The sequence below is a fragment of the Chiloscyllium punctatum genome, chromosome 3 (assembly GCF_047496795.1).
Source record: "Chiloscyllium punctatum isolate Juve2018m chromosome 3, sChiPun1.3, whole genome shotgun sequence".
Classification (NCBI taxonomy): domain Eukaryota; kingdom Metazoa; phylum Chordata; class Chondrichthyes; order Orectolobiformes; family Hemiscylliidae; genus Chiloscyllium; species Chiloscyllium punctatum.
This window is the reverse complement of record NC_092741.1, coordinates 64,299,156-64,326,009: the sequence shown is the minus strand read 5'-3', so window position 1 is coordinate 64,326,009 and position 26,854 is coordinate 64,299,156. Positions and strand designations below refer to the sequence as shown.

The 26,854-nt window shown below is 39.7% G+C and overlaps 1 protein-coding gene across 1 annotated transcript in view; it reads left to right on the top strand.

Annotated features, from left to right (window-relative positions):
- Positions 1-26,854, top strand: part of snx17 (sorting nexin 17) — an 84,464-nt gene that overhangs the window by 43,480 nt on the left and 14,130 nt on the right. The window contains exons 7-12 of the mRNA XM_072554480.1: positions 1,352-1,439; positions 6,749-6,818; positions 8,567-8,659; positions 21,003-21,206; positions 23,817-23,939; positions 26,543-26,620. Of these exons, the coding sequence (XP_072410581.1) occupies positions 1,352-1,439; positions 6,749-6,818; positions 8,567-8,659; positions 21,003-21,206; positions 23,817-23,939; positions 26,543-26,620 (656 nt within the window). The remainder of the gene's footprint in view (positions 1-1,351; positions 1,440-6,748; positions 6,819-8,566; positions 8,660-21,002; positions 21,207-23,816; positions 23,940-26,542; positions 26,621-26,854) is intronic.

Sequence of the window (26,854 nt, the reverse complement as noted above, 5' to 3'; positions counted from 1 at the left end):
CAATTATTTATATAGACGCAAGATAATAGACTGATCCTTGTAGCACTCCTCTAGTCATGTCTTTCCAACCTAAAGTTGATCCATTATTGCAGACTGTCATCTGTTTTTTTCCAATCTTCAATCCATATACCGATATTACCCTAATACATTGACCTCTTATCTTATGAAATAATCCTTTGTAACACCTCATTAAATGCCTTCTGGAAATTGAACTCCACTACTGGTTTCCTTTTATCAACTCACCATACCTTTAATGAACTGTCAAATTTGGTAGACATGATTTCCCTTTCACACAACCATATTGACTCTTTGATTTGTGGTTAGCTTTTCTAAATGCTATTTCTTCCTTATTAATCATTTCCAGCATTTTCCCAACAACAGATGTTAGGCTAACTAGCCAAGGGTTTCCTGCTATCTATCTCCCTTCATCCCCTCTCTCCCTTAAAAAGGGATGTCACGTTAATGGTTTTCTAACCCACTAAAACCTTTCTAGAAACCGGTGACTTCTGGAATATTATAACTAATGGCTCCATTTTATTTGCAACCAATTCCTTTTAAAACCTTTGCTGTTTATTAGGTCTTAGGGGCTTATCTGACTTTAATCCCATTAGTTTGTCAGATACTTTGTCCCTCTTGATAAAGGTTGTGTTTTCCCAATAGCAATGTACTTATCTGTTGTTTTTGGGACACTCATAGTGACCTCCACTGTTAAGATTGATACAAAATTTTGGTTTAAATTGTTTACTATTTTCATTTCCTGTTGTTAATTTCTTAGTTTCATCCTCCAAGGGTCGCACACATAGTTTAGCTATTGACTCTTTCTATATACCATAGAAGCTCTTGGTGTTTTTTTTTGTACTTGTCAATCTATTTTCATAATCAATTTTTTTTTTTTTTAGCTTTCTAGTTATCCACTCTCTTGATTTGTAACCAAAAAACCTAACCCTCTAGCTTACTATTAGTTTTGTCACTTTGTATGCCTTCGTTTTTGATTGATCTGAATGAGTAAGCAGTATCTGATTCAGCATGATCAAGGGCATAATGCAACTCAAATAGCAAGTTGATTCTAGATGTGAGTCTTTCATGCTTTGCTTCGGTTCAGTCTACCTCGTGACTGCTTTCCTGCTCCCATCTCTCCTTTCTTTTTCTATCCCTTTATTTCTTCCCTCTGGCCCTACCTTGCCTTTTCTCATTCACGTTCTATTTAACTGGTGCACGGTGAGATTAAGTGCTGACTCAGGCAACTCAAGACAAGTGTAATTGAAAGAAATACTCCATGATGTTTATTTTCAGTATTGTTAAAGATTTTCAACACTTACCAATATCAGTTTTGTGAATCATTGCTCTTCAGTTGTACGCAAGCTTCAGGAGTTTGAACTGCCATATATTTCGGTCACAAGTTTGAAAAACACAGAATATAGAATTGTGTTGCGAAAGAGGTAATTAACATAATTTTGTATTTTAAATCATTTCTTAAAGATGTTTTTTGTAAATTACTGCTTTCTGTTGCAATAGTGCATTTTGTTCTGATTTGAATTTAGAACATTACTGCAGTGAGAGTTTGGTTAAACTGAGCACTGATCGTACTTACCTTTTAATTATCTGATAAAAAGGAAACTACCAAATCAGATTAAGAATTCTGTAACCCTTAATCAGTAGTTTAAGATATTATTTGAACTAACAGCTATTAAGCACACTGCTGATGTTACCCTATAGATTGTTTCAGATATTTAATGTTAATTCTTTTAGATTTCCTGGTGGAATAATAAATTATTACTTTTATAAACAATATCTTGTTTTGTTATTTAAGCCCTTCAGATGAATCTTTTTATCATGCCTTTTTTAAATTGATTATTGTATTAATAATTTTAAGTATAGGAAGAGTTTATATTGAGATGGTCAATATCTGTAGTTTGCTGAGCAATTTCTTGTTTCTCTTCCCAAACATAATTTCTAAGTAGGAAAGGGAGAATTGTCAGTGAGTTGGGCATCACCATTCAATATCAGTGAGAGTAATCCATAGCCATTCTTGTGATTAAACATAGTTTAAAGTTGTGCCCATTGACCACCTTACACAGTGAGTCAATTCATATTGTGCTCTGCTTCATCAAGTTATCTTTCAAATCTGTTCATTTTTTAAAAAATTAAGTCTTTTTGCTTAAAATCTATTCTGCCGTATACAAGCATGTGTGAATGATTAGTTGAGGGTTTTACTTTTCCCGGGAATATATTGTAATGGATCTTGCACTTTGGGTGTTACTTTAAATGATTAACTAACTGGCTTGTTTTTAAAAATTGACACGGAAGTGTTTGTAGATGATCCATACTTCTGACACTGTGCATCAGTGAAGGGGGTATTTGTTAAAGTGGGCTGCTTTGTTCTGGCTGATATCACGGTACTTGAGTGGAGCTGCCCTCATCCAGGCAAGTGGAAAGTATTCCTGACTTGTGCCTTGTAGATGATGGACACGCATCAAGGAGACAGGAGATGAGTTACTCATTGCAGGGTTCCTAGTTTCTGCCTTGCTCTTGTAGCCACAATATTTGCATGGCAATCCAGTTCAGTCTTTGGTCAGTGGGAACCCTCAGGATGTTAAGAGATTTAGTAACGGTAATGCCATTGAACACCAAAGAATAATGGTTAGATTCTCACTTATTGAAGATGACATGTATGTGACATGTTTTACTTGCAATTTATTATAATACCCAAGACTGGATATTGTGCAGGTTTTGTACTGTATGAACGCTGGTTGTTTTTGTATCTGAAGGTTAACAATGATATCGCACATTACGCAACCATCAACAAACCTCTCCACTTTTGATCTAATGATGGAGGGAATGCCAAACCTCTCCACTTTTGATCTAATGATGGAGGGAATGCCATTGAAGTAGCTGAGGATGTTTGGGCCTAGGAAACTAACCTGAGGAACACTTTCAGTGATTCTTGGGACTTAAATGATTGACCTCTAATAACCACCAAGTTCCTTTGTGCTTTGTTATTGAGGGCTGTTAAGGGGTCTGCAGCAGAAAGATTCTTTTGGAACTCAACTGAATAACATGAGCAGGTAATTGCTGACCAAATGCCGCTGAAGATCTATCAGCAACTGCTTCCATCACTTTAATCAGCAATGAACTGAGAAAGTGTTGATTGACCAGGTTGGATTTGTCCTGTTCTTTGTGTAGATGCCAGTGTTTGTAGCTACAATGGAACAGCTTTGCTAGAGGCATTGCTAGTTCAGTAGTACATCTTCTTCAGTGCTACTGCTATGCTGCCAGAGCCCATAGGCTTTGCAGTGTCCAGTGCCATCAGTTGTTTCTTAATATCACGTGAATAAAATTGGCTAAAGATGGTATCTGTGATGTTGGGGATCTTCGAGGCTGAGATGAATTCATCCACTTAGCACATCTGTCTAATGCTGGATGCAACACTTCGTTTGGCTCTTGCATTGCTGAGGCTGAGAATATTTGTAGAACCACTTCCTGTTAATTCAACTGTCAACCACCATCCATGGCTGGCGGCACCAAGATTACAGAGCTTTGATCTGATCTGTTGGTTATGAAATTAATTTGGCCTTGTCCCTTGCATTGGAAACAGCAGAAGCAGAATGTATAGTCCTACAAAGTTTCACCAGGTTGACATTTCTAGGTATGCTTGATGCTGCTCCTGGCCCTTCTGCATTCTTCTTTGAACTAAGATTTTTCCCCATATCTTGGTGGTAGTAGTAGAGTCGGATGAATAACCCCAAGCTGTGAGGTTAGTATTGTACTGCTACTGATCACCCACAGCACCTCATCAATTCCCAGTTTTGAATTGCTATTTGAAACTACTCCAGTGCTAAAGCCGCACAATATGATAGAGGGTATCCTCAACCTAAGGGTAATTTGTCTTAAAAGGACTGTTTCATGGACAGGCACATCTGCAACAGTAGATGGAGAGAACCAGGTTAAGCAAGTTTTTCTATTTTGTTTTCCCTCAACACCTTCAAAACACCTGGCCTAGCAGTTAGTACTTAAGGACTCTTGTTTGCTCAGACATTTAGTGGTGCTATGAAGCTACTGTCTGTTGTAGATATTGAAGTACCCCCACCCGCCCATCCCATGTGTACCCTGTGCCTTTGTCTCTCAATATTTCTCTAAATAATGTTCAACATGGAGATGTACTGATTCAGCTGAAGTAGGAACCAATAGGTGATAAGCCGTAAGTTTCCTTGTCTGTATTTGACCTGATGCCAAGAAACTTCTTGGAGTCCAGAGTCAGTGTTGTATTCCCAACTTCCTGAGAATTGAATGTCACTGCACCACCACATCCAATGGTTCTCATTTGCTCGTGGACCAGGATGTGCACAGGCATGGTGGTGATGGTGTCTGTGACACAACGAAATATGATGATAACATATAATGTCAAGCTGTTGCTTGACCATTTGTGGGACAGCTCTCCTCATTTTGGTAGAAACCTGCAGATGTTGAGAGGTAGGATTGTACAGTGTCAACACGCTGGTTTTGCCTGTACTTTCCAGTGGCTAGGTCAATGTTAGTTGCTCCATCCAGTCTCGTTCCTTTCTTCAGACTTTGTAATGGTTTGATTCAACAACACATTAAAGAGACAACTTTATAGTGAGTCTGGCGCGTGTGTGAACCAGACATGCATGTTTCCTTTCCCAAAGAGCACTAATAAAATGACACCCAACACTCTTCTTAGGAGCACCATTAAAGTTGCTTTTAATTCCAATTTAAATTTTAATTCCAATTTATTAATTTCATGTTTCACATCGCCACAATGTAATTTGAACCCAAGTCTTCAGCAGCAGCCTGGGTCTCTGTTACTATTCCAGTGGCATTACCACCATTGTTAAAGCTTTTTATACTCGTTCAGAGATGATCTTATTGATGTCTGAACTCTAGGAATTGAGTGCCTTCCTTGAGTGACTCAATTGCACTCCGGTTTCTTATTGACTGAATTTCATGATGGTGATGGAATATGGATTTCTTTTGTTTTTAATTCTCTTGTCTGTATTGAATACCTGGGACTTGCATCAACTAAAATAATTTTTGAAAAGGGACAGAAGCACTTGTTAAATTGCTTCAGCAATGACTTGGCAACCCAAGTTGATCATGTTTCACTCAATCAACGTGAAGTAAACAAAGATGGTCTGAAGCAAAATTAACATTTCAGCAAAAGTCACAAAAAGTCAGTTGTAACAAGGCCTTTGCCGCCTCTTTTTATTAACAATTATGTATGGGTTTTCATGTTTTGGATAAGAAGCTTTACCTGCAGTTCGTAGGATGCAATGAACTCCGATACCAAAATACATAAGTTTATATTTCATGTAGCAGTTTGTGACAATAAAAGGAGCTGAATTTTGGATTGCAGAAGATTGATAGAAAAAGCTTGACTTCCTGTCTCTTGAGGCAAAAGCATCTGGTGATGAGACTGATTTGAAAAGAAACATCAGAACACTACGAACTCAAAGGGCAAAGGGAGTATACATTACTGATGATTCAAGAAGCTGTGGTCTCAGATTAAACGCATTTCATGCATAAGGACACTCTAAGGACTTTAAGCTGTATGTTCCTTTCTTTTGTACTGGATAATATCCCCTTAAGTCTGTACCCGTTATGCTTGATGTTGCTCATTTTGGATGTTGGCCAATGAGAAAATAGTTTGTTCTCACAAAAAATTATTGTAACAGCTCATTGTTGCTCCAATAGGAATTGGTTAACTGCATTTTAATTGAATAGAGGTAAACTATTTTTTGCTTAAAAAGGACAAATCTTTGTTGTGACTACCAGAAAAAAAGGCAGGGCCAATTCATTCCCTCATTTGGTTGGAACACTGGAGAAGCAACAATGTGGCTCACGTACTGGATAGGATAGCTTCATATCAGCTGTAAAATTTGGCTAGGTGGTTTTTCGGAGGAAGAGATTTTTATTTTGGCGATTACAAATGTCTTCACTTCTCTACAATAGTGTTCCTTTATATACAATGCCAAGCAACTTAGTGCATGTTTATGGAATATAAATTAAGTGCTGATATACTCAGGGCTGGTGGCAACTGTTGAATATTTCTATTTTATAACCCTCTGACATACATGCTTCGGAATTTAAAAACATTGCAGGTCCTCTAATAGGTCACAGACCTGAAATATTAACTCTGTTTCTCTCTGTTGCCTGACCTTAGTCAGCCTTTTCCACATGTAATTCAGAATTGCAGAATCACAGTATTTTGCTTTTCTTGGGGAAGCCCAGTCTCGTGGTATTATCACTGTTAATCTAGAAACCCAAGTAATATTGTGGGGGAGGTAGATAGTGGAATTCAAGTTCAATAAAAATCTGGAATTGAGAGTCTAACAGTGACTTTGAATCAATTGTCAATTGTCTGAAAAACCCATCTGGTTCACTAATGTCCTTGAGGATGAAACTATTATCCTTACCTGGTCTGGCCTACCTGTGACTCCCGACCCACAGCAGTGTGGTTGACTCGTAGCTTCCCTCTGGGTAATTAGGCATAGGCAGTAAATGCTGATCTAACCAGCAATGCTCACATTCCATGCATGAACAAAAGAAAAATTGTGCAACTGTAATTTTTTTGACTGTGGTCTGAGTATCTTAAAATCCAACAGTACACATTCATTCAGCACATTGTGCCTAATCCCGTTTGCATTTAATTCAAACTTATCAAAAAAACCCAGTTTGAGGTGGTGCACGTGCAAATTATTACCGTGTACTGATAACCATGTTTTGTTTACAGCTATTGGGATACTGCTTATGACAATGATGTTATGGAAAATCGGGTTGGATTGAACCTTTTATATGCTCAGGTAAGAGGAGTCATAGTTGCCAAGTATTTGATCCAACTCTAGCATTGTGATCAGGTGGAAGTTTTTTTCAACATTCATTTGCCCTTCAGTATGTTTTAAACTAGTATATCAAAGTGAATGACTGCAAGACTCATAAGATTGTTTTTCCTTTCTCTTGCCTTTTTTATTTGAAATGTTCTATCATTCGTCCTATATTGCTTTCTTCACTTTTTATAAATCCTATATTCATACCTCACCTCGTGTTTTACTTGATGTATTTTGTGTTTATTAGAAAAAATAATCGTAAATATGTTTTCTTAATCTAAGCAATTTTGAACATCCTTCCTTCCTGACCATTTACTCTAGCACCAAATGATAGAGAAGTTCAATTTTTAAAATAGAAGAAGCAGAAGACTGGGCTATGGAGTAGTCTGAATAGTTCACTACATGTACTTAAACACCATTATAGGGTTTCCTCCGACAAGGTTTTATGTTCATTACATTATCTTTTAAAATGAAGTATGATTAGATTACCTACAGTGTGGAAACAGGCCCTTTGGCCCAACAAGTCCACACCGACCCTCCAAAGAGAAACCTACCCCCCTAAATTTACCCCTGACTAATCCACCTAACACTACGGGCAATTTAGCATGGCCAATTCACCTAACTGCACATCTTTGGACTGTGGGAGGAAACCGGAGCACCCGGAGGAAACCCATGCAGACACTGGGAGAATGTGCAAACTCTATGCAGACAGTTGCCTGAGGCGGGAATTGAACCCAGGTCCCTGGCGCTGTGAGGCAGCAGTGCTAACCCCTGAACCATTTGCAGTGCATACAAAGACCTAATGGAGGTTTTAAATGGCTGCTTTGCATCAAAGACAAGGTAGGTAAAGATAAACTGTTTCCACTGGTGATTGTAAAAGTAGGGGACACTGCCTGTGAATTGGGGCCAGACCACTCAGAGATTCGGAAACAGTAGTACACAAAGGATAGCAGATATTTGGAACTCTTCAGCAAACAGCAGTGGATACTTGATCAGTTGGTAATTTTAAGTCTGAGGTCAATAAATGTTTGTTCAGCAGAAGTATTAAGGGATAGGGGCGAAAGGCAGGTATACAGAATGAGGTCACAGATCAGTCATGATCTCATTGGTGGAACACGCTCAAGGGCTGAATGGCCTACTTGTGTTCCTCCTTTCGGTGCATTATGAAATAATGGCAGAAAGACTAAAACAAATCTTGCATGTATGATGCAAAACATCATAACCTGGAGATTTATCTCCATGATGTTTGTGTGATCTTGTGCTCAAACAAGCTACTGTATTTTCTCTACATTATTATAGAGATTGCACTTTCAAAGAATTTTGGTTGTGAAACGCTTTGGGATGCCTTGTGATAAATTCTCTCTTCTTTTTCCATTGTTCAGAATTACCTGTTATTTTGTGCCATGTTACTCTGAAAAATCCACTTTTATAAACGGACGCACAATACATTCAGTTGAGCTTTCCTGTTCAAGTGATTAGCATTTTTAGAGTACAAATGTGAATCCCACATTTTTATGGGATGAGAAGTGAAGTGAAATAAATGGCAATCTGATTCAAAATTTCTCATGCCACATGTATACAATTGCCTACCTTCATGATCCTTCCTCAGTGAAGGCTCATGCAAACAGCATGCATCCGTGTTGTTATTATTATCTTGATCATGCATTTCAGCTACACTTTTAAAAGCTAGTTCTCCCTAACTAAAATAATTCTTCTTGTCACAGACTGTGGCTGATATTGAACGAGGGTGGATCCTGGTCAATAAGGAGCAACACCGACAACTGAAATCACTTCAAGAAAAGGGCTCCAAAAAAGAGGTGAGGACTCTGGTGTGAAGAGTAAATCCTACAAAGGAAAGCTTTTTTAGTGCTAAAAATACAGCCTTTTGTGAAAGCAGAATCATTTACACTCAACTTCTTGTTTTCTTCATGCCATTTAACAACTTTTTGATGCATAATTTCATTTTGGAGGTGTATGGAGGATGCTGTTGAAATATTTTAGCTCCACAGTGAAAAATAGAAATGTGAAATTATGCCACTTAATTGTAGCTTTGAAATGAACTTAACAAAATTTTTTAAAAAATCTCATTGTGACGTACTGTAGCATTGAGCAAATCACAGAAGTAATGTGTTTATTAAGTATTTCATGTAAATTGACTAACTGCAAAATAGCTTTTTACAAATTTGCCAAATACATGTGGAAATCAGTTCTACTTATTGGGCAGTGTTCCATCCTATATTCAAGCCTCCAATTCAGTTATTTAATAAATACTATTTCTTCTTGTTCTCATTTGTCTGCACTAGCTCCCTGTTTTCCGCTGCACAGTTTAAATTACTCATCAAAATGCTCAAAACTAAAGCTTTGAGTTGCCTAATTCTCTCACAGATAATCTCTTTTGAAATCTTTCTGCCTGTTTTTTTTCCCTCCATTTGAAACCTTTTTGGTCAACCTTTTTTATTAAAAATTTTACTTTGACTTGGTACTTGTTCCTTTTTAAACATTCCCTTCCTTCCACGTGTCAGTTATTTCTAACCCTTTCACTAAGTTCATGGGATAGTTTTTAATCTGTTGGAGTGAAGTTACTGCAATTTATAATTGACTTAGTGTCTGAGCAATTAGATTATTATGAACTAATCTATATATTGACATTGATTTCTATGGGGAAGGTCATGTCAAACTATTCTAGTTCAATTGTTTTGAGTAAACTAAAATTGGAGATCAGCGAAGATCTGTGGATGTTATCTGTATTGACATCTGGAAGGGTGAACAGTGGGCTTTTGTACTTTACACAAGACCTACAATTAAATTGCAGTTGACTTGGGATGATGGGTGTTTATTGGCTCATTAATTAACCTTATACCAGTTCCTACCATCCAAAAGCTTGATTCGGAGAGGCTTGTTCCACTGCCAGGAACTTGATAGTTTGTGGTTGGGTCCACTTTAATTTAACAATGTTGCCCATTTGCAGTGGACTGCATTAATCCAGCCTGAGAGTCCTGAATGCACCCCCTATGGAGCAAGGGGGCCACTTGTCAGCATGATGTAGCTTAGAAGAATTGGTGGAGTGGGGCAAGAAGTATATACAGGTGAAGAAGGGTTCCCCATATAGATGGTGCACTTCCATTAGGTTTCAATGTTATTTTTGAAACATTTCACAGGCTGCTCTGATCTTTCTAGCTTGTGAGCTAGGAGTAGAAGAACACACCCTAAGATAAATGTTTGGAGTTCTGATACATTAGTCTGTATATGTCTTCTGTCATGCATTGGCTCACTCAAATTGTCCAAATCACACTGGAGCATCTCTGCATCCTCTTCACTGTTCACCCTCCTAGCCAGCTTTTAGTCATAAGCTATCCCAAGAATAGTTTTTTAAAAAAATAGCGTTATTCTTCAGTTTTGTAGAGCCATGGTTAGATTCTGTACAGTTTACTGCTTTCAGTTTTGGGCACCACACCTTTGGATGTGGCCATTAATATAGTGCAGTTTCACAAAGATATTCCTAAATCTGACACTTTTTTTTAGGTTCTACTGTTATCTTAAAAAAAGTGACTAAACAATTAATTGGAAGAGTTCATGTTCTGAACAAAAAAATTTACTTCACAACAGTTGGGCATTGCAATTTCTAACTTGAAATGTTTTGGAAACGTATTAAGCCCAATAATCTCAACGCAACTCCTTTTTAAGTAAAATACTTCCTATACTAGAAATCTGGGACAAAAACCTGAAAATACTAGAAAAACTCAACCAGTCTAGTGGTATCTGTGGAGATGGATGCAGATAATATATTGAGTCTGATGTAGCTCCTCTTCGGCACTTGCTGTTTTTATTTCAATGTAACTTTGCAATGTAACACTTGCATTTCGACACAAGCTCTCGATATAGAACATAGAACAGTACAAAGTTTGTGAGAAGATTTGTAGCTCGGGTGCTCGTTGTTGTGGTTCTGTTCGCCGAGCTGGGAATTTATGTTGCAGACGTTTCGTCCCATATCTAGTGACATCCTCCGTGCTTGGGAGCCTTCCTTGAAGCGCTTCTGTTATGTTTCCTCCGGCTTATATAGTGGCTTGTCTCTGCCGCTTCTGGTTGTCAGTTCCAGCTGTCCGCTGCAGTGGCTGGTATATTGGGTCCAGGTCGATGTGCTTATTGATTGAATCTGTCAGTTCAATCAATAAGCACATCGACCTGGACCCAATATACTGGCCACTGCAATGGACAGCTGGAACTGACAACCGGAAGCAGCAGATACAAATCACTATAAATGCTGGAGGAAACATCACAGAAGCGCTTCACAGGAGGCCCCCAAGCACTGAGGATGTCACCTAGACAGGGGACGAAATGTCTGTAACACAAATTCCCAGCTCGGCAAACAGTACAGCACAGGACAGGTCCTTCAGCCTTCAATGTCGTGCCAACCTTTTATCCTACCCTAAGATCAAACTAACCTACATACCTTTTCATTTTATTATCATGCATCTAAGAGTTGCTTAAATGTCCCTAATGTATCTGACTCTGCTACCACTGCTGGCAGTGCATTCCACACACCCACCACTCCCTGTGTAAAGAAACTACCTCTGACATTTTCCCTAAACCTTTCTCCAATCACTTTAAAATTATGCCCCCTTGTGATAGCTGTTTCCACCCTGGGAAAATGTCTCTTGCTATCCACTTTATCCATACCTTACATCTTGTACACCTCTATCAAGTTACCTTTCATCCTCCTTCTGTCCAGTGAGAAAAGCCCTAGCGCTCTCAACATTTCTTAAGATTTGCCTTTCAGTCCAGTCAGCATCCTCATAAATCTTCCCTTGCACCCTCTCTAAAGCGTCCACATGCTTCCTATAATGATGCGACCAGAACCAAACGCAATATTCTAAGTGTGGTCTAACCAGGACTCTATAGAACTGCAGTATGACATCGTGGCACTTCAGCTCAGTCCCCCTGCTGATGAAAGCCAATACACCGTACACCGCCTTGACAACACTATCAACTTGGGTGGTAACTTCGAGGGATCTATGGACATGGACTCCCAAGATCCGTCTGTTCCTCCACACTGCCAAGGATCCTGCCTTTAACCCTGTATTCTGCATTCAAATTCAACCTTTCAAAATTAATCTATTCGCACTTTTACAGATTGGACTCCATTTGCAACTTCTCAGCTCAGCTCTGCAACCTGTCAAAAGTCTTGTTGCAACCTGCAACAGCCCTCCACACTATTCACAACTCCACCAACCTTCGTGTCATTGGTAAACTTAACTAGTCATTTATAAAATTCACATAACGGGTCCAAGAAGAGATCCCTGTGGGGCACCTTACTTTCTGAATGAGCCTACCATGGGGAACCTTATCAGATGCCTTGCCAAAATCCATATACACCACATCATCTCCTCTACCTTTGTCAATGCATTTTGTCACATCCTAAAGGCATTCAATAAGGCTTGTGAGGCATGACTCACCCCTTAGAAAGCCGTGCTGCCTATCTCCAATCAAACCATACTTCTCCAAATAATTATAAATCTTGTCTCTCAGAATCCTCTTCACCAATTTGCTTACCATCGACATAAGATTGACTGGTCTGTAATTCCCACTATTATCCCTATTCCCTTTCTTGAACAATTGAATAACATTTGCCACCCTCCAATCATCTGGTACTACTCCAGTGGTCAGTGAGGATGCAAAGACCATCACCAAAGGTGCAACAATCTCTTCCTTCCCTTTCCATAGTAACCTTAGGTATATCGTGTCTGGGCCAGGGGACTTATCTTTCCTCTTGTTTTTTTAAAAGTTTCTAGCACATCCTTAAAATCAACCTGTTCAAGCATATCATTAACAGGATTTTGAGGATTCCTTAATTTATAGCTCTAAACAAGGGCTGCCATATCTCTCATAAATTACGTCGATTCTTCTCTATATTGAAACTATTCTTAGCCGTATACAAAACTTTATGGTTCTTATGGCCAAGCAAAAATTCCAGCTCCTTTCCAGCCTAGAAAGGTGATTTCCCCAACATGGCAAGTATAGATGTCACTGTCCTCTGACATTTATGTCCAAGGTAAAGCAGTTTCTGTGCAAAAAGTGCACAAGGAACCCAAACCAAAAAACAAAATCACCCAACAATCTATCCCCATGGCAGTGTGCCTCATGTAGGCTGTCCCAGATAGATAGTAAAACTAACTAACTTCAAAACATCCCTCCAGTTTTGGGACCCAAATGAATAACTTGTATTTCTAACAGCTGCGATTTTACCAGACTCGGTCTCCATTGTGAAGCCAAGGTTGGATCATCTGGTTTTTTTTTCTTTTTCCTCACCTTTAACTTTAAGCCCTTGAAGTAAACATGGACCATCTTTTTGGATTGTTGTTATTTTAAAGATATTGCCAATATTTTCAGCCAATGTGTATCATTTTGTTTTTATAATTAAACATTTAATTCCTAAAAATGAAGTTGCACTCAAACGCAAATAGTAAAATGAGGTACTTGTAACAATCCATAGTAATTACTTCCTCTGGTGGATTTGCACAATGTTTTTGAGCTAGGCTATTGAAGTCTGAAATTTTATTTGTGACTGTTTTAGATTTGTGACCCTGAGTTCTGGTCTTATCCACAAGTGGAGTCTATTTTTCTAATAGCATCAAGACTTTTCTTTAATCTTAAAAGGCCTCCACTTGGCCTTCCTTCATGTTTCTTTCTTCAGTTTTGTAGAAAGAGAAGTCTGTTCAATTATTGCTGATGGGGATGACCTCTCCAATTTTAATGTAATAATCATAGGTTTCTATTGCAGCTTTGCCAGTATCTTTAACGTTAATATGGAGATGGGAACTGCGTAGAACTAGTGTGACCCAACCAAATTTTTAAAGGTGTTTTTCGTAGCCTTTCTGCTTTTCAGTTCTGTTTTGAAGTGAACTCCCATGCTTTGATTGCGACTTCAATTACTTTGTTAACCCGTGTCACAACTTTGATTTATGTATGTGTACTTTTGGAATTACCTGCTCCTCACTCCATATAGACTATTTCGAGTACATAGCCTCTGAATCGAAACCAAAATGTTCTAGCTTGTTGAGTTGTCTGTTATTTATCGGTTGCCCATTCTGCAAGTTTTGTTAATTTATTCCTCTCGTTTTCACAGTTGTCTACACCTGACACCTGTTGTTACCTACAGGTTTTGACATTCTATCCCTGAGGTCATCTCATTTATGCAGATATTGGACAGCAGTGCTCCAGTTACTGATCTATTAGCACCATTTCCTACCTCGCCACTGATCTGAATCTGTCTTTAACTCCATGGCTTGAAGGCAGCCTGTCACTGTTCTGCTTAATACATTATGTAAAAAGTCCTCAGCCACTTTTTCCCCAACGTTTTATAATATGTAAGGATACTATCAATTTGGACAGCAGGTTTTATCCTGTTAGCTTGAGCCATTCATACCTCAGCTTTTCGGTCGTAACATTTTTATTTCTTTGATCTCTTTAATGTCTCGTCTCGTCTCGTCTCATCTCATCATATTCCTTGTCTTGGTATCTTGGGGGGAAAAATGTATTTTTATCATTTCGTATGAGTTTGTGTGCATTCCTTATCCTGATTTTCCTTTTATCAGTAAATAAAAACTGAAAGAATTGCAGGTGCTGTAAATCAGAAACAAATACGGAAGTTGCTGGAAAAGCTCAGCAAGTCTGGCAGCATCTGTGAAGGGAAATCAAAATTAACATTTTGGAACTGGTTACCCTTCCTCAGAACTTAGTTTCCAGCAAATTTCTGTTTCTGTTCCTTTTATTGGCGTCTGTTGGATACTTTACTATTTCCCTTCCTCTTCCTGTTTCTGCATTAAATGCATTAAAACTTTGATACAAGGTAACCTTACTCTGTTCTTTCCTATTTCATGGTATATTTGCTCAATCATGAAGATATAATAGTTTAGAAATTGATAGACTCCTTGTGATGGAACAGAATTAAAGCCTAATGAAAATAGACTATGCATAACAATCTTGTCTGTCATTTGAATGCCATATCATGATGCATCTTGGATTATCTACTTATAAACTTTTCAAGCACATGTTTCAAATTAATTTAGGTGTTATCAATATTCCCTTTTATTTTGGTATAATGAACATCAGTCACCAGCTACTTTTTTGTAAGTGCTAAAATCTACACTCAGTCATTTGAAAATTGAACATATGAACTTAAAAGTCAATCTTTCTACAGTGAAGCTAATGAAAGAATGAAGCAACAAATGACAATGGGCTCTTAGTGATAGCAGTTCTAGAAAATCACATTTGTTAGACAGTAATGACATTTGTGATAGACCCAGCATGTTTTTTGGGTTTTATATTAAATGTGTTCTTTTTGCCCCTTCTCGCTAGTTTTGATGTCTGTCACCTTGCACTTGTGATTCATATTGCTGCTGCCCCGAAAGTCCTCATTCCAGCTATTACTTAATTCATCTCAAACAATCAACATGTCAGTATCTTAACCAAGGCCATTGTTGTACACATGTATCCCTTACTGAAGAAGCTGACGTGGTATTTTAGTTTCACCTTTCTAAGGAGGAAGAAGTTCAATCCCCGCCCTGCCCACCCCACCTTCTCCCAGATCCAACCTTCCAACTCGGTGTCTCCCTCATGACCTGTCCATCTTCCTTCCCACTTATCCGCTCCACCCTCCTCTCTGACCTATCACAATTATTCTCACTTTCATCTACGTATCGCACTCACAGCTACCTTCCCCACCCCCCTCTCATTTATGTCCCCACCCCTTTGGCTCACAAGCCTTATTCCTGATGAAGGGCTTTTGCCCAAAATGTCGATTCTCTCCTGCTCCTCTGATGCTGCCTTACCTGTGCTTTTCCAGCACTATACCCTCGACTCTAATCTCTAGCATCTGCAGTCCTCACTTTCTCCCAGCTTCCATGACAGTCTGGGATAGATAATCCCAAAAGCTCTAATGTCTGAGTAAGGCATTCTTCCTCATCTCCAGTCTTATTAGCGTGTTCTTTTTTTTTGAAACTAGCCTGTGGTTCTAAGCCCTCAGACACAAGTGGCATCATTTTCCATCTACTGTTTCTAGCCCTTTAAGATTTCTGTGCAATTCTGCAAGAGCCCTTCCTTGTTCTTAAACTCTAGAAAATCCGGGCAAAGTTTGTCAATTTCTCATAGGACAGTCCTACCATCCATGGAACTTGTCCAGTGATCCACTCCTCTATGGCAAGTATATCCTCCCTTCTATAAAAGGACCAAAACTGCACATGACATTCCAGGTACAGTTTAGTCTTAGCTCTGTACAATTTCAACAAGACATTTTTCCTTACGTACTTCAATCCTCTTGCAGTAAAGGTAAATGCACCATTTTATCTTTCCAATTACTTATTGCACATGTTAATGTTTTGGTGATTTATGAACAAAAATTCCTGGGTCCCTTCGGACGTGAATACTTCCAATCTGATTCCAATTAAGAAATACTGTTCACCTCTATTCCTCCCCAAGTGGTTAACCTCTCATTTCACCACATTATATTGTATCTGCTGTGTGAGTGTTTAGTTGAAACTAAACTGTGTGTGTGTTTAGTCGAGTGTTTGCTCGAAACTTGGAGCCACTCTGCATCATTCCCACAGCAAATATTCCATATCAATCCACAAACTTAGAATATTGGATTTGGCTGCCATATCAGAGTCATTGTCACGGACTGAGAAAAGTGAGATCCTTGCAATATCCCACTAGTCAGAGCCTGCCAACCTGTGAATAACCGACTTACTCCTAAGCTCTTTTCTTTCCATTAAACAATTCTCAATCCATGTCTGAGTATCTTCCAAATTAACTCATTATTCCTGGATGGTTTTGAATATCACCAATAACCAAGGTTTTTTCCTGTTATCAATGTTACTTAATTGCATCCCTCTTCCTTAGCCAGTCCTCCATTTCAGCCAAGGGGCATGGACATTATCACAAAGATAAGCACCATCTATTCATCTGTTTCATTTTTTTTAAACTCACTCATTGGATGTGGGTATTGCTGGTCAGGCCAGCATTTATCACCCATCCCTCATTGCCCTTGAAAATGGTAGAGAGCTGCCGCCTTGAACTGCTGCAGTCCATTTGGTGTAGCTACACTCAATGCTGTCACAGAAGGTTTACCAGGATTTTGACGTGGCAAAGTTAAAGGAATAACAGGATGGTGAGTGGCTTGGAGGGAACTTGCTGGTGATGCTGAAACATAGAAACGTAGAAGATAGGAAGAGGAGAAGGCCATTTGGCCCTTCAAGCCTGTTCCTGCATTCATCATGATCATGGCTAATCATCCAACTCAGTTGCCTAATCCTGCTTTCTCTCCATAGCATTTCATCCCCCTATTTGACCCCAAGTGTTGTATCTAGCCACCTCTTGAATGCATTCAGTGTTTTGGTATCAACTACTTCCTGTGGTAATGAATTCCACAGGCCACCGTTCTTTGGGTGAAGAAATGTCTCGTCATTTCCATCCTAAAGTGGTCTACCTTGAATTTTCAGACTGTGACTCTTGGTTCTGGACGTGCTCACCATTGAGACATCCTCCCTGCAGCTACCCTGTCTTGTCTTGTTAGAATTTTATAAATCTGATATACCCGCCTGATTCATCTGAACTCCAGCAAATCTAATCCTAACCTAGTCAATCTCACCTCTTATGTCAATCCTGCCATCCCTGAAATCAGCCTGGTAAACCTTCACTGTACTCCTTTGACAGCAGGAGCATCCTTCCTCAGAAAAAAAGATCAAAACTGCACACAGTATTCTAGGTCTGGTTTCACCAAGGTCCTGAATAGCTGCAATAGCAATTCCCTGCTCCTGTGCTCACAACCACTCGCAATGAAGGCCAAAATACCATTTGTCGTCTTTACCGTCTGCTGCACCTGCATGCTTACCTTCAGCACCTGGTGCACACTCCCCTCGCCCAGTTTATTAGCCATTCAGATCGTAATCTGTCTCCTTGTTTTTGCTTACAAAGTGAGTAACCTCACAATTATCCAAATTATACTGCATCTGCCATTGATTTGTCCACTCACGCAACCTTTCCAGATCATGCTCAAGAATCTCTGCATCTTTCCCACCCAACTTGGTATCCTCTGCAAACTTTGAGATGTTACATTTTGTTCCCTCAACCAAATCATTATTATGTATTGTGAATAGCTGGAGTCCCAGCACCAATCCCTGTGGTATCTCACTAGTTACTACCTGCCAATTTGAAAAGGACACATTCATTCCTACTCTTTGTTTTCCCCTCTGCCAACTAATTTCCTATCCATCTCAATGCATCACCCAATTCCATGTGCTTAATCTTGAATAATAATCTCCTATGTGGGACTTTGTCAAATGCTTTCTGAAAATTCAAATATAACACACCAACTGGCTCCCCTTTGTCAACTCTACTAGTTACACCTGCATAAAATTCCAACAGATTTGTCAAGCATGATTTCCCCTTCACAAATCCATCTGGTGCCCTTGTCGTTTTTAGATGGTAGTATATTTTGTAGATGGTGCACACTGCTGCTGAGCATTGGAGGTGGATGAACTGAATGCTTGTAACTAGTCCCAATTAAACAAGTTGCTTTTTCCTGGATGATAAGCTGCTTGAGTTTTGGAACTGCACTCATCCAGGCAAGTGGGGAATATTTCATCACACTTTTGACTTGTACTTTACAAAAGGCTGCCAGGGTTTGGGGAAATCTGACCACGTCAGTTCAGTTTCTGGACAATGGTAGGCCCAAGGATGTTGATAGTCGGGAATTATATGGTTGTGATACTATTGAATGTCAAGGCGTAATGGTTAGATTCTCTGTTCATGGTCATTGCCAGGCATTAGTGTGGTGTGAATGTTATTTGCCATTTGTCAATACAAACCTGGCTATTGTCCTGATGTTGCATTTGAATTATTTGAGTTGCGAATGTGCAGTCATCAGTGAATGTCCCCATTTCTGATCCTGTGATGCAGGGAAGGTCATTGAAGCAGCTGAAAATGTTTGAGTCAAGGATACTATCCTGAGGGACATCTGCAGAGATGTCCTGGAGCTGAGATGGCTGACTTCCAAATATTGCAATCATCATCCTTTTGTGCCAGGAAGGTTTCCTCAACTAGCAGAGAATTTTCCCCTGATTCCGATTCCAGATGCCATACTCAGTCTATTGCAGCTTTGATAGCAAGGGCAGTCACATCTCCCCTCTGGAATTTGGCTTTTTTGGGCATATTTGCATCAAGGCTGTAATGAGGTCAAACGCTCAGTGGCCTTGGCAGCACTGAGCTGAGATTCACTGAGCAGATTATTGCTAAGCAAGTGCTGTTTGAAGCAGTGTTGATGACATTTTCCATCACTTTACTGACTGAGAGGAGGCTGATGGGTGGTAAGTGGGTGGGTTGGATTTGTCCAGCTTTTTGAGTACAGGATGTATATTGGCAATCCTCCACCTGATCAGGTAGATGTCAGTGTTCTACTAGAATAGCCTGTTCTTCAGTATTGCTGTCTAGACCGATAACCTTTTGTGGTATCCAGTGGCTCCAGAAGTTTATTGATGCCTTGTGGAGTGAATAGAAGTGGCTGGAGTCAAGCACTTATTATTGTAGTTGACCACCTGAAGAAGGACAAGATAGATCATCAATTCGGCACTTCTGGCTGAAAATTGTTGCTAATGCTTGAGCTATACCTTTTGAACTGATGTTGTGGACTCCATTATTGAGGATAGGGATTTTTGAGGAGATGCCTCCTCCAGTGAATTGTTTAATTGACCATTACTGTTCATGACTGGATGTGGCAGGACTGCAGAGCTTAGATCTGACTCATTGGTTGTGAAATCACTTGACTCTGTCATTTGCTGTTTATCATGCAAATAGTTATGTTTTGTAGATTCAGCTGGACACCTCATTTTTATACGCATGCTGCTGCTCCAAGCATGCACTCTGCACTCTTTGTTGAACCCGTGTTGATCCCCTGTCTTGATGGTAATGAGAGAGTGGGGGTTTTGTTGGACTATGAGTTTGAAGATTAAGTTGGAGTACAATGCTGCTGTCATGCAGTCAAATCATGGATGATCTCTCTGCATCACAAACTTTTATCAGTTGCCTTTCATCCATATCCCAATCCATAGTTTACATTTTCTGAATAACCGATCTTCAAATTGAGTGTTATAGTGTTCCACTACCAGTTTTGTAAAATAATTCTCCTGAATGTTTCCTTGATATATGTTCCCTCTAATTTTCTCAACTGCTTTGTTGACCTCCCAAGGTGTTTTTGGCAATGGCTGTTTAAACTACAAATGGATATAGCAGTACAGCAGTATGCATAGATCCTGTGGTTGCATGGCCACACAGCTTACAGGGACTGCTGGCCTTGATCAGTCTCATTCTAATTTTAAGTTTATGCTCCACACTTCTGCACATCCACCCAAAGAAAATATTTTCTTTCGAGCTATCCTATTAAATGCTTTGTTCATGTGGACATCTTATTTAGATCACTCCATAGTATTTTGTACTCAGAATAATAGAAGTGAGCCTGTGCCCCTGTCTTAGTGATTTTAATAGTTTGATATTACTGTGATTCTGGTGAGTCTCTGCTGCACGTCCTCCAAAACCAGTGAACATGTCCGAAGTGTATAAACACTTTCAAAGTGTAATAGCTAGCACTGAATTATGTATTGCAGAGACGTTGCAACCAGAGATTTATACAGTTGCAGCATAATTTGCAAACACTTTGTAATCTAGTCCCCCTTAAGATGAGGGTTAATTTTTTTTGAGCTTCTTATAAACCTGTTCTCTCCCCAATGACTAAGATAGGGTTTATCTCTTAATCTGCACTTAACAAAATAATCCACTTGTTTATGTAATTGCTGTTTGTGAGCCTTGCTTTACATGCATTGCTTGTAAATTCTACATTAGCACAGTGAATACATTTCAAAAGTGCTTAATTGGCCACAATATGTTTTGGAAAATCCTGAGGGAATATAAGGCATAATGGAAGCCTTTTTTTTCATTTGTGGTATGTAAAAATTAATGGGTCACCATGCTATCGACTCCTGCTTTCCTGATGGAAGAAAGCATTTTTAGTTTGTTTTTGGTATGCATAATTTTATTTTTCCATATTAACAAAGAATTTTATCACCCCTTAAAGATACCAACTCTAAAGATGTAAATATCTCTGTTTTTGTGCAGTTTATCAGCCTGGCTCAAACGCTGAAGTATTATGGATATATCAAGTTTGACCCTTGCATCACTGATTTTCCAGAGAAAGAATGTCACGTAATAGTCAGTGCTGGTAACAATGAACTGAATTTTCATGTCAAGTTACCCAGTGACCAAATCAAAGAAGGTAGTTTCAAGGTCACACGCATGAGATGCTGGCGTGTCACGTCCTCAGTAAGTATTATGGAAGGTTTTTAAACACCTTACTGTCCCTTTATTTCTGGCAAGCTCTCCATAGAAAATTCTTAACTTTTTTAAAGATTAAAATTATGTTAAATTCTTCACTCATTTTTTGATTTAAATAACTCAAAATTTATTGTCTTTTGTGGTTTTAGGGAGAGGCTGAAAAGGCTGGGGCTGTTTTACCTGGAGCATCGGAGGCTGAGGGGTGATCTTATAGGGGTTTATAAAATCATGAGGGGGATTAGATTAGATTAGATTACTTACAGTGTGGAAACAGGCCCTTCGGCCCAACAAGTCCACACCGCCCCGCCGAAGCGTAACCCACCCATACCCTTACATCTACATTTACCCCTTACCTAACACAATGGGCAATTTAGCATGGCCAATTCACCTGGCCTGCACATCTTTGGACTGTGGGAGGAAACCGGAGCACCCGGAGGAAACCCACGCAGACACAGGGAGAACGTGCAAACTCCACACAGTCAGTCGCCTGAGGCGGGAATTGAACCCGGGTCTCAGGCGCTGTGAGGCAGCAGTGCTAACCACTGTGCCACCGTGCTGCCCATGATATGGATAGGATAAATATACAAAGTGTTTTCCCTGGGGTCGGGGAGTCCAGAACGAGAGGGCATAGGTTTAGGGTGAGAGGGGAAGGATATAAAAGACCTATGGGGCAACTTTTTCACGCAGAGGGTGGTACATGTATGGAATGAGCTGCCAGAGGAAGTGGTGGAGACTGGTACAATTGCAACATTTAACAGGCATTTGGATGGGTATATGAATAAGAATGTTTTGGAGGGATATGGGCCGGGTGCTGGCAGATGGGACTAGATTGGATTGGGATATCGTGTCAGCATGGACGGGTTGGACCGAAGGGTCTGTTTCCATGCTGTACAATCTCTATGACTCTCTATTTACAGATCCTGTGTAACCCAAGGAGTATTACAGTACTGACTGACATTACACGTTCTCAGCCTAGCCCCTTGCCTGAAGACTTGTGATTTTCAGGTTAAATCATCACCAGTCTTCCCTCTCTAATGAAAAAGGAGCCCTATAGTCCCTCTGGGCCAATGGCAACTTTACTGTACAGTTTCACATTGTCTCAAGACTGTACTGATTTTGACAAGTAATCTTTTCAAAGTGATACACAACAGCTTTAACACAACAATAGTAGCCCCAATCTCTTTCGTTTTGTCAGAAAATTAAATATTCAAGTCAAGGTTGGTTTTGAACACATAGTAGAAATGCTGCTGTCTCACTGCGCCAGGGACCAGGGTTTGATTCCAGCCTTGGCCAACTAGCTGTGTGGAATTTGTACATTCTCCCAGTGTGTCTGCGTGGGGTTCCTCCAGATTCCTCCCACAATCCAAAGATGTGCAGGTCAGGTGAATTGGCCATGCAAAATTGCCCATTAGTCAGGGGTAAATATAGGGTAGGGGAATGGGTCTGGGTGGGTTGCTCTTCAGAGGTTTGGCGTGGACTTGTTGGGCCAAAGGGCCTGTTTCCATACTGTAGGGAATCTAATCTAATCTAAAAAATGCATAGTTAGGTCTGGTACTGAGTAAGTCCAGCATAGTTTGATGTGTAAGCCTTTGATTGAAATGTTAAGCTTGTGCTCCATCACTCTACTCGGGTGGATGTGATAATTGCACTATATGCTTTTGCACAGCTCAAACAAGTACGCTTGGTATCCTGGCCAACATGCATCCTTTCACTAAATCAGTAACATGAATTGTCCCAGCTTCCAATGATGTGCCAGCTCTTTAAGATTTAATTATTAGGTATAATTAGTATAGTGATTATGGTACTAGATTAGCAATCAAAGTTGAGTTGGAGTCCTTGCAATATTGTCTACATCAAGAATGAATTTTTGTGGTATTTGTTTAGTCATGCTTTTAATTCCTTTGCCTGGAATAATGAGTAGTATTAAACTAATCCTAGCATCTGAGGCCTATTTTCAGTGCATTGTTGGTGCTGTTGTATATTTCTCTGACAGTAGATCATTGAATTACAAGAATGATAGTGGGTTCTTTTTTATGTAGCTATAGTCATCCCCATATTTGTGATTACTTAACTTTTGAGGTCCTTCTTAGGAGCAAGAAGAAACCACTGAAACAGCCTAAAATATCAAATTCATTTCTCCATTTGTTATTGTTCTCTAAGTTATGAATTTTCAAATGTATGACCGTTCTAATATTTTATAGTTGGTGTTATCAATATTTACTTATTAGTTATCAATATTTATTAGTTTGAAAGCTTCCTCCTCCTCTTTTCTCTCTAGTATAAGTAACCATTTCCTTTTAATGTGGGTTTTTCTTTAGATGCTCTTTGACATAATCTTGATGTTATCAGCTATGTTTCTAGGACTTAAACCCATAAACCAACTTTATTCAGAAAATAGTATTAAGCAGTTGTCCTTTTTTTTAAAGTCTTGATTTTGAATGATAGTTGCTTGTATTAAATTTAAGATTACTGTGATTTAAATAGCTGCAGAAGCCATGAATTCAGTTTCTTGATAATCCAAAGGTTGAACCAAATTGAGATTTGCTTTAACCTGCTTGTATATTTAATTGTATTATTTTTACTGTTCTTAAATGCTAGCAAGTTCCACTAACAAATGGCAGTGCAAACAGCCCAGGAAAGACAGAGACCAAATTGGAATTGGCTTTTGAGTATTTGATGAGCAAAGACAGACTCCAGTGGGTGACCATTTCTAGCCCCCAGGTGAGGCACATGCTTGATTTTAACCATTAAAATATTTTACTTATAGTGGCCTAGTAATAAAGTAAGTGAGATATTCACTTTGACACTGTTAGGTTGACTGACCCACAGAGCTCCTGTAATGAATATCCACTTTTACTTCACAGGGTTTGCAAGTTTGACTTTATTTCTATGAATCTCTCCGTCACATTAAAAATAATGATGGTTGAATTTGGATCTGTTTTAAGTGCAGCGGGTTTCAGTGGTGGCAAAGCATCAATATGGTTTTTTACAAAAAAATTATTTTAATCCAAACATATACAGAACAACCTCGGTTATCAATTATCCGAATTGGACTATCCAAACAAGATCTCAGGGTCCCGGTGTGGCTTCCTTTGTTTACGATTAGATCAGTTATCCGAACAAAATACTCCCTGCCCATCTCTTTCAGATAATTGAGGTTGTTCTGTAAATTAGGAGCAGAAGTAGGCCATTTGGCCCCTCTGCCATTCAACAGGGTCAGGGCTGATGTGATTGTTGTCTGAACTAAGTTGGAGCATGTGAGAAAATTTCTAGAAATGTAAAGCAGTTGGAAGAGTTTCTATAGATATTTAAAAGAAGCTAATCAAATGAAATTGGACGTATGGGGGGGGGGGGGAGAAATGAGGTAGCAGATAGGGAATTGAGCTATTTTGCATCAGATCCATTATATTAAGTACAAATGACATCCCAGAAATACTGAAGATAATGGGAGAAATTAACTCAAGAAAATCGCAATCACCAAGAAGTAGAACTGAACAAACGTGTGGAATAGCAGGCTGACAACTTGTTAAGTCCTCATCACCTTCATTCGCAGATCTTAAATGGTTAGTGAAATAATTAAGTTCAGTTTTAAATTTTTGGAACACTGGGTCGGGAAGGTTTCTTTTGTTTCGAAAATATCGCATGAAACTCATCCCTTCAACAAAAGGAGACCGAAGGGAAATTACAGGCAGTATCTATAGAGAGAAACAGTTAACATTTCAAGTTGCTACTGATGAAGGATAATTGCATTTGATAAGTTAACACCACTCATTTCTCTGTAGATTAATCTGTTGTTGGTTCAGATACCCAGAAACATAATTGTATTTCTAAATTCCATGAATTTGAATTTGATGTTTGGACTTTTTTTTTCCCCAAATTCAGCACCACCTTAAAGACACTATTTTCATGCAGGCCTCAGCTAATACTGATGTGCAGTTTTATGTAGTGTCCAGGGCTACTCTGAGCTTTTGTTCTCTAAAGTTTTCTCCTTTTTGGCTCCTGCTGGGTACCATCAGTGTAGATAGGCAGGAGGCTGGAGGAACGCAGCAAGCCATGCAGCATCAGGGTGGAGAAGTCAACGTTTCGGGTGTAAACCCTTTTTCAGGACTGGGGGTGAGCATGGGGGGAGCTGCAGATAAAAAGGGTGGTTGGGGCAGGATGGTGAAGTGGGGATAGGTAAAGACAGGTAGAGGGTACGACCTGGTTGGTCAATGGGAGGAATGAATCCGGTTGGTGGGAGGGAGTAGTGGAAGGGATGGTGTGGGGCTGGGAATGGAGTCTGGAATGGGAAGGGAGGTTATTTGAAATTGAGAGCTCACCATTGAGACCTCCAGGCTGTGCGGTGCTTAGGCAGAAAATGAAGTGTTGTTTCTCCAATTTGCGCAGTGGTTCATTGTGATAGGAGTGGAGGCCAAGGATGGTCATATCAGAAAGGGAGTGGTTAGAGGAATTGAAATGGGCAGTGAGTAGGAGGTCCAGTTGGCCCCTTTGGTCCTGGCTGTGATGCTTGATGATGCAGGTGAGACAGAGGTTCACCTGCCTCTCTTCCAACCTAGTTGACTACATCAGATGCTCCCAATGTGGTCTTCTGTACATGGTTGTGTCCGAATATAAACTTAGTGAACGGCTGACTGAGCATCATGGCGGGGCCCGCAGGAGCCGACTGGACCTCCCAGTCACCGCTCCTTTCAATTCCCCCAACCACTCCCTTTCTGACATGACCATCCTTGACCCCCTCCATTACCACAACGAACCACACCACAAATTGGAGAAACAACACCTCCTCTTCTGCCTCATAGCCTGTAGCCCAGAGGACTCAATGTTGAGCTTTCCAATTTCAAATAACTTCCCTTCCCATCCCCTGACTTCCTACCCAGCCCCTTCCATTCCTTCCACTGCTCCTTGCCATTACCTGGATTCATTTCTCCCATTGACCAACCAGGTCGTATCCTCTACCTGTCTTTACCTATCCCCACTTCACCGCCCTGCCCCCACATCCACTCCAATCCTGAAGAAGGGTTACACCCGAAATCTCGACTTCCTGTGTTATTCCGGTTTCCTGCCTGCCTGTTTTGGATTTCAGCATCTGCAGTTTTTGTCTCTAACCGGGTACAATCAGCAGTCTGCACTTAGAGACATAATGTTATTTAACTTTAAACTTAATGGCAGTACTGTGGAACTCTGTGACGCAACACCATGATGCTACAGTGTATGGTGCAGTCTTAAACATATATATGAACAGTATAAACATACAATAGTACATGCATTGGCTTAATATGTTGCCGAGAGCTGAAATTTGTCTTTTTTTTTGATATTTTTATTAGGCAATAATGATGAGTATTTCTTTGCAAGCAATGGTGGATGAACTAATGGTGAAGAAATCAGGTGGCAACATAAAGAAGGTGAATTAATATTTATATTTAAGTTTCTTAGGTCATATAGGTATATAAATTTTAAGCAAAAGTCTATCCTACAACCCTGGTGTAGGATGTCATGTTCCATGCTTATTGGGAAATGTGCAGCATGTCCATTTGTTTTGCATAGTGTGAGCATGAACCTGCCTCAGTACCAATAACTTGCACTAAGATATTTTTAACATGGCATAACAACTTTAAGGCGTTTGACAGGAACATTGT